We start from the raw sequence: 8,800 nt of genomic DNA on the forward strand, positions 1-8,800 counted from the left end.
CCTTGAGGTTCCACCGTAGGACCCAGAGGTAATGCTACACAACAAATTGCTGAGGGCAGCATGTTTTGAATAATGAAGTTTCTTTTTGTGAGTCAAAAAAAATTTTTTTTCATGATTGAAAATAGCGTTCAGGGCGGGGTTAACGTTTATTCAGTGCAGGTTTGTGGCCTTTGTGCCCAGAGGGCTTCTGAGGTTCACTAAGAGGTGCAGGTGCGTGGCTGTGCCAGGTGTTCAATGTTGAATTCATTGATCCAGAATTCATTACACCCACATAATCAGTGTAAAATGTTTATATTGGAGGTGTTGTGTCATAAAAGTCATTGTTTCTGGTGAGATTAAAGTTCCACTTGACGCATCACTGCCATCTAGTGGCTTCCCAAGGCCTCATGTGATGCAAAATAGACCTCAAAATAAACAAGACCCCTGTTATTTCTGGAATCATTTAGAGTATTTCATCAACAGAATATGAATTGCAAACAACTGTAATACCTAATCTCTAAAACAAAAGGCAAACATTAGTATGTTTGAGCTTCTCCACTGTGACAATTTGCAGCTTTTTTTCAATTTCATGTCATCATAAAATAATCCAGGTATAAAATAATATCCACCTTATATTGTCTTTTATACTCCTTAAAGGCCTCCACCTATTTTACACATACAGTAATGGTCAGTTTACATGTGACATGGAGTATAAAACCAGCTGTATAATGTTTTCAGTGGCTCTCACAAAATAACTCTGATGATGTCTTAAAGGTTTTCGACTGAGATTAAACAAACTGTGTTAAGTGGGGGCATACAGTTTGAAAGATGGAGCATTAAACAGGCAGGTAAGAGTTGGATCATCGGATATGTAGGATCCAGCATTTCTGGATGAAGCTAAACAAATATAAAAGTAAGGATATCTCACCTCTTTTTCTATCACATGTCCCCAATTTAATGGAACTGGAATACATCTTTAAGTGGAATAAGGTCATTAAAAATCATCTCTTTCCACTCTGACAGCATCACATATTTAATGTATCAGCTTGTTCCAACTCTTCATTGACGCAAAATGTTGTTTACACTGAGTTAAATATTTAAACCCAAGACTCGTGTTTATTATGTGTGCATGACTGAATCAATTGAAGATACTCTAGCGGTGTAGCATCATTTTAAATACATTTCCCTTAAATTCTGCCTGATATGTCTAGTATATTTGGAAACTTCCAGATTTAAAGTTGAGTTTTGTGGGTTTCATTTAAGTTTGGCTGTAACAAAAAGAATCTATTTAAAGATGACACCTCTGGCTCCCAGATCTTCAATAAGCATGTATCCGTACTTTTTAGACAAAAACTAATGATGGATGGTTGTGTTTTACATCATTAACTTGAAATGAGCTCACTCCTCACGCTGATATTATATCTGTTTTTCCAAGCAGACCAACAAGTGCACTTGAGCATCTAACACCAACTTTGAACTTAGATATGAGGTCAGCATGAGTGTATTAATTTACCATAACAGAGAGGCACTCTATAGCTGTGTGTTAAGGACTATAATCACTTTGCCTTGACTTGCAAAATCTTCTGAAAACCATTACCGCAGTGTTTGATAACGTCCTCAAGTTCCCTCCCCAGTCCTCCACACACACTCTGTGTTAGCAGATTAACTACTCACCGATTAATTAACACAATTACCTCTGTGTGTGCCAATCGTTGTCTTATCAACCTTTGTCAGGCCTTAAACTGTAAATTAATTAATATCCCCTCTCTTGTCATTTCTTAATTACCTCAGTTCCAGGAGGAATTCTGGGAAATTCCTGTGTCAGCAGCAGCTCTGTTTTGTGCTCACGCTTATTTTGACTTTGCTGGGAGCTTATTGGTTCACTAGACAGGATATGAAACCACGCTGCTCTCATGCTGATGAGAGGTGATGAGGGGATGACATGATGTAAAAAGTGGCTCTTCAGACGAGGACTTGATTTGAAGCGGTGCTCCTTAATCTTTCTGTTTTTCCTGCTGAAGGTGACACTCGACTTTGTTTAGGGAGCTGGAGGTTTTGACAAATAACCGTCAGTTTATTGTAGACTGCTCTAAACTCTGATCTCAAAAAACGAAGCAACTGACACTATACACATCAAGACCTTCAGGTTCTGGAAAATCATTATCAAGAGACAGCAGCAATTCAAATGAGATTTTTTTATTATTTGTCATCCTTGAGTTCAGGTCGTTGGAGACGAACTGGATCAGGTCGGCTTTATGTTCACCTCACCTCACCTTTTACTGTCAATAAAAACGACAAGCACAATATCATAAACAACAATGAATGGTTGCCACAGAACTGTATACAGAATATATTACATTTGGCATTAGAAATATTTCATACGGTCTTCCTGCAAACCTTCAAATGTTAAAAAATAGATCCAAACCGTGCATCCAAAATGAAAAAACAATCTCACCTCAAGGTCCACTTAGTAACCATCCTCTGCTTTTGAAGCCAAAATGGACAAGATATGATTGAAAGCCAAAGCTAAATGGACCTTGGGGTGACATTTTTGTGTCAACTGTTGTTTCCAAGGTCAAAACTGGATTTTAAAGCTTCCCAAGATTATCAGGTGCAGTTTTCTCTGTCCAGCTTCCACCTCTGGGGATAGAGGTAGCACACAGTAATATACAGAAAAACAAACACACTACCACACTCATTTATTAGTATTTTCGTTCTATATTCAGAGAGTGGGAGGATAAGTAAAACTGTTGCAATATGATTTCTGTGTTCATAAGGACTCATTGTGGCTCAAAAGAACAGCAGATTTATAGGCTGCAGTCAAACCTGTAGTACCTTTTCTTTGATCTGAACCAGATTAAAATAAAAATCTTTCCTTTGTTGTTGTTTTTAATTTGGTTCATTTAGATTCAAACACCCCAATAACAAAAGCTTGAAACCAAAAATCAAAAAAAGTACTTTGGTTATTGGACAGTGATTTATGAATCTGTCATCCCCTAGAGGTTAAAGATGTAGTGCACAAACAAATCAAATTCCCGTCTATGTAACTGTGATTACACATTGCAGACTTGTCTGCGCTCCCTAACATAATTTACCCTGTAGTGTTTATCAGTTGTGAGCATACAGTATGGCATGGTTTAAGATTAAGTGTCAAGACAAGACCAGAACATTTCCAAACCCGAGGAACAGCTGGTGGTTAAGTTCCTCAAGGAGTCAGACCTCCATCTTCATCATCTGGGAACATCTCATGTCATCATCAAAAGCTCTCAAGTTAATGAGATATCTTCAGGCACAGCCACTCAATTGGCTCTGAAAACACTAAAAACACCACTTCTGATTTGTTTTTAGCTACAAACACATTCTCCATTGCCTCATGTTACTCACTTAAGATAGCTACACTCCCAGGGGGCATTTGTCTGCAGAACAAGTACTTTTATTTACACTTGAGATCATTTTGTTGATAATTATTCTGTATTTTTACTTAAGTTTGATTTTGAATGTAGGACTCTTATATGTAGTTGAGTGTTTTTGTACTGATGCGCTTACGTTCACTGTAAAACCTGATGTGTTAGTTCAACTAAAACCGATTGCCTTAAACCTTTTAACTCAAACAATTTGAGCATGAAAGATATTTGAGTAGAAGTAACTCAGATATTTATTGTTATAGTAAATTAAGTATATTTGTACCCATTCCATTCAGTTAATTTAAGTTGCCCTCATATGCAGCATTTCTCCAAACTTATTTAAAATGTGTTAACAGAATTTATCTGAATAAAGTAACTTAAATGCTTCTTCTTTATAGAAATGTTACTACCGGGGTTTCTTCCACTAAAGCAAATGATTACATTACCTGTCAAAACAGTTTATGTACGATAAAAAATTTTTATAATTAATTGATTATCAAAATGGTAGCCAGTTCTTTTTCATTTGTTTTTTTTATGTGATTAATATGAAATCTTTACGCTTCGATGGATCATTAAGAATTATTTGGATGCATAATTGGGCATATAATGATCAATAAACTGAAATAAAAACAAAGCCTTACTGATGTGGTCAGTGAGGCTCAGATTTTTGTAATAACATAAAGTCAACTTCAAGAAAATGAGTCAATGGAACAAGCTAGAAATAAATCGCCAAATACTCAAAATACTGCAAAACTTGAATTGCAGTCAAAATAGGATTTTTGGAGAATTGCCGTGTTATTTCATGTGAACTTACTTAATTTATTAAGATGTGTTTTCAGGTTTCACAGTATTTCTTCCACTATTATCTGTAACCATACCACACTTTTATTCAAGAAAGGACAAATGGTTAGTTTTTCTTGCATCTTGCTGCATGTTAAGGTTTGGGTAAAAGTTACTATTTTTAGTGGCAGTATACCTCTAACAATCTGTGTTCACATATTCCTGTCTGGAATAAGATTGTTCTCATTAACCAAAATAAAGCCATCCAGAGAAAACGGTCTGTACTTTCTGTGGATGTATCATTAACCACTCAGCTATTTCTGGGCTTTGGTTTCCATTATATAACCATCTATCTTACCTGCTGAGGCTTGGCACAGCAATGGAAGCGTACATCATTGAGGCTGGAGTCATCAAGGCCATACTGGTATTCCTCCATCTTGGTCTCAATGCCGCAGATTCCTCCATCAAGACACTCCTGGCTCCAGTGGCCGTACTCTCCCCAGTCCATGCCGGGGCCCTCCAGCGTCGGGTTGCTGCTGCAGCGGAACTTGATGTTGTTCATGGCCGTGTCGTCACCAAACAAACCCTGATGGGGCTCCACACGAATCTGGAAAGAGGTGAGCACACCACTGGGGCAGTACTGGGGGTTGGACCAGTCACCGAAGCTGGACAGGAGAGAAGGAAATACACAAGAGTGTGAAAGAAAAAAAAAATAATCAGGAAAAGATCCAAGATGGGGGCTGGAAACACTGGAGGGACGTCAAGACATTTCAACATCTGAACACCTAATTTGCAATCCTGGCAGAAGCAGTGCTTTCATTTCCCCTCTGAACATGATGGGAAACTGCCAGTCTCCAGCTTCCTGCTGCTTTCAAAGTACCTACTTTATTTATCTAATTCTTATTTAACCTTTATAGTACAGCCAGGTTAGTCCCACTGAGAGAAAAGATCTCTTTCACAAGATCGATCTGGCCACAGCAACAAACAGCTGCATATTTAAAGATATCAATTAAACCGTTTCAGCTTAAGTGGCAGACATGCTCAAAAAGGTTACAAGGAAAGTATTTTTACTGATATGCTGATATTACTGTCCAACATTAGAACACATCAGGGCGGATCATTGGCCACTGCTAAAAAACGCCTCAGTTCTGTGTCAAATGCTATACATTAATTAAAATGTTTTAAAATGTTTAAAAAGTAACACTTATAATTTACTGAGTGTTATGGCCACAGTGATAGTCTTAATGGCACCTCTTAAAGTCTCCATGCCCCTGTCCCTAACAGTTTGTGCACTTTAAAATAAAACTTTCTTGTAGAAGAAACAAACCACAAGGCAGAACAGCTGACCTAATGTTCAAGCAGTAATATTGGATATCATACATTATGGGCTGTAGACAATCTGGACCAAAATTTGTTAACAACACAACAGCAGATTTGATGATTAAAAATGAAGTGAATACATCGCAGCCTTTCAAACAAGTAGGAGAAACTATGGTGGCCGCGAAACTTGCAAAATCGCACAGACCCTATCTACAGCCAGTGTTAGGTTTGTCTGTTCTGGGCTACTGTAGAAACATGGCAGTTCAACATGGTGGACTCTGTGGAAGAGGACCGGCTCCCTCTGTAGATAAAGATAAAGCTGCTCATTCTGACATAACAAAAACACAACAATTTTTATTTTCAGGTGATTACACACTAATAATAACAAACGTATTAATATAATACTCCAGTTCTGCCGATAACTCCTCCTAAATGTTACACACTGGACCTTTAATTGTTGATTAGAAAGTGACCACAAGCATTTATTAAGGGGTTCCCAACATCCATAACTTCTTTTTTACCAAAACGAAAAGACAACCTGTCAATTGGGGATCCATTAAATGCATATAGATTATCTATAAGTTAAAAATAAATGATTTCCTAACCAATAAATAGAGCCATTGATTACGACTTCTAATCCCTTTTAAAAGTGTGCCTTATTGAACAGTGGTACCATTGCGGGCTACTTACTAGCCGGTGTGGGATTCGATGGAGTACAGGAAGCTTCGGTTCCCGTCTTTGGCACAAATGAGGCGGATCCCGTTCAGGGCAGTGTCATCCGCCCCATACTGGTTAGACTCCACCTGAGGAAAACAGAAAAACAGATTTCAGTTCCCACACACAGTTCCCAGAAGCAGCTCTGGTCAAACGAGCTTCTTATCTTCATGTTATCTTATTTGGATGAAGCAACCAAATTAATGGCTGTTTCACCAGAAAATGTATAGCAAATTCATATCAGGTTAAAGAATAGATTGTTATGTTATGGTTTGTGGTCTATGCAGAGAAGTGAGGGTTATATCTGAAACAAAAAGAGGCATTTTAGCTGTGACCAGCAGCTCTATAGCTCATTCTGTCTTTTCATTCTAGGAGGCTGAAATCTGGCATATAGGTCAAGTGTTGAGTGTGTATGAATGCATGGATGCATGCACATACGTGGTCACAGCTGTTGCGAATTCGCGCTTGGTCCATTTCATCTATTGACTGAGAATGGTTAGGGATTATTATTCAAATGCTGTTTTCTCAAGTCTTCTGTTTTTTGTGACTGGAGCTGCTTTGAATCAGATATTTGCACTCTGTAAACCACCTTAGAAGAATAGGTTTGCATTTTTTCAAGAGTATCTTGAAACTATACTCATATGCCCATTTTATTTGTACATTGTTACAGTTTTTGGTTACTGTAATTGTTCCTCCTTTCCATATTGGCTGTGAATTGAACTGAATTGTGTCTCCCATCCCACTGACATCTCTTTAGCAAAGGATCACTTATGGGCCAGTATGGAGAGAAGAGGAACAACTACAGCAACCAAAAACGGTTTCATGCACATATAGAGAAACATGTTGGCTTGAAATTAGATTTAATTTTCATATCCTCTTTAACTAAACTGAAAAAGGAAAGGCGAAATCTCATAAATTCAATGCATTTATTTCTACTTGAGAACAACAGTTCTTATTGTCTGTATCTTGACTGACTGGTATTTATACTGACATGGACAGGTGTTACAAATCAAGGCAATCAACTTGAGGCCAGCGGAAGGCACATCACATGTCCACACAAGCACAAATCAGACACAAAAAGAAAAATGATAAAAGTCAAAAAACAAACCACCATACATTCAAGCCAGATAAATTATTTACAAATAACGCTTAAAAGCTTACAAGTCACTATTGTGACAGATGTTTACAGTATCAAAAATGATGAGGCAAAGTTTCAGTTAACCTCAAGTTGATTGGCTTGGTTTGCAACATCTACCTTTGTTATTATGCTGGTCAGATGATGAGTGTTGTTCTCATCCTGAAGAAGGCTGTTTGCTCAGATGGTGACCTTAACAAGTAGTATTGGACTTTTTTTGTTTGGTTTTTGGATGTCTGCCTGTTGTGTGTGTTTTCTCTCAGTTTTTTATAACTAAATGTAGATTGTGATTAATCTCATCACCAACTATTTAATAAAAAGCTAATCTTTTTATATATATATATATATAATAATAATAATAATTAGAGTATCTGTAATTAATGGAGTCAGTGTATTTACCCTGATACTGAAGCCAACAGCAAAGAACTGGTCAGGACACATCTCAGGCCAGGTCCAGTTCCCAAACTGCTCTCCGTTCTTCACAGAAAGCATAGATTTGTAGTGTCTGCCGCTAAAGGCGGCACCAGCTCGCTGCAAAAAGGTTTTCTCCTCACATAACCCACCGGACAACACAGCCAGCAGGGCCACAACGGTGAACAGACTTGCCATATTGACAGCAGTGAGTCAGTGTTTCACTCTGTAATGCCAACTAACAAGTACCGGGGGTTCAGGCTCAAAGCTCTTATAGCTTCACAGTCAATTCCAAAATAGACCACTCGTATCAGGATGGATCATTTACAGAGTCACAGAGCGGTGTGGGAATGAACAGCTGGTGTTGGAAAAAGAAATGTTTTTTTCTCCATGACGTTCAGAGACAAAGAGTCTCTGCTATGCTTCTAATAATTCATTCATCTTAGACATTACAACATGCTGTGAATCAAATTCTTCTGAATTTAACATTTCAGCAGCCAATAGAAAATCCACGGGTCTGTGCTACCTTTACAAATGTAATCCACAGGATATGGTTCAGCAGCAGCACCTTAGTTATGAAGTCTTGTAATCGATTGTTGCAAGGATTGCTGTTGTCCAAGATTAATAACATTCAGACGTGCGGTGCCAGTAAATAAGAGATTAGAAGAAAAGTGTTTATTTTGTCTCGCCTGGATATGCTCAGACATCACACCATATCACAGTTGTCTGATAAAACTTAAAAAGCCCAGTTTTACTGAAATAAGAAAAACAGCCTCATACTCAGATAAAGGTGAAAATAATACAAATTCTCTGACGATATTTACACATTTAGGACAATAACTAGCTAGGATGGTAGCATTTCTAGACACAGCTCTAAGCTAACACACTGGATACATCTGAATGTAAATTTTTGCATCTTCCAGTATACATAACTGTACATGTATAATTTATTTATTCTCAATACATCAACATACAGTGTTACGTAGACTAGTATACTATACAAGACTTAGACTATCTTTAAACCTGTAATGACAAAATTTTTGACTCAAAAGCTGTA

At 37.7% G+C, this 8,800-nt stretch overlaps 1 protein-coding gene across 2 annotated transcripts; it reads right to left on the minus strand.

The window, feature by feature from the left end:
* Positions 1-2,159: 2,159 nt before the first annotated feature.
* Positions 2,160-8,000, minus strand: LOC127367646 (vitelline membrane outer layer protein 1 homolog). Of its 2 annotated transcripts, XM_051407676.1 has the most exons (4): positions 7,732-7,999; positions 6,174-6,286; positions 4,522-4,828; positions 2,160-2,258 (listed from the first exon to the last, which is right to left on the minus strand). In XM_051407676.1, the coding sequence occupies exons 1-4, from the start codon at positions 7,939-7,941 to the stop codon at positions 2,256-2,258; spliced, it is 633 nt and encodes a 210-aa protein (XP_051263636.1). In that variant the 5' UTR covers positions 7,942-7,999; the 3' UTR covers positions 2,160-2,255. The 2 variants fall into 2 exon arrangements, with proteins under 2 accessions (XP_051263636.1, XP_051263635.1); XM_051407675.1 differs by lacking the exon at positions 2,160-2,258 and having other exon boundaries at positions 4,513-4,828; positions 7,732-8,000.
* Between the last annotated feature and the right edge of the window lie 800 nt (positions 8,001-8,800).

The sequence above is a fragment of the Dicentrarchus labrax genome, unplaced genomic scaffold, assembly GCF_905237075.1.
Source record: "Dicentrarchus labrax unplaced genomic scaffold, dlabrax2021, whole genome shotgun sequence".
NCBI lineage: Eukaryota > Metazoa > Chordata > Actinopteri > Moronidae > Dicentrarchus > Dicentrarchus labrax.

Bases quoted from the DNA above. Each gene is read 5' to 3' on its own strand.
- LOC127367646 (XM_051407675.1), bottom strand. From the start codon at position 7,941: ATGGCAAGTCTGTTCACCGTTGTGGCCCTGCTGGCTGTGTTGTCCGGT. The intron at 6,287-7,731 runs GTAAATACACTG...TGTTTTCCTCAG, and splicing joins CTGTTGGCTTCAGTATCAGG to GTGGAGTCTAACCAGTATGG. The intron at 4,829-6,173 runs GTAAGTAGCCCG...TCTCCTGTCCAG, and splicing joins ATCGAATCCCACACCGGCTA to CTTCGGTGACTGGTCCAACC.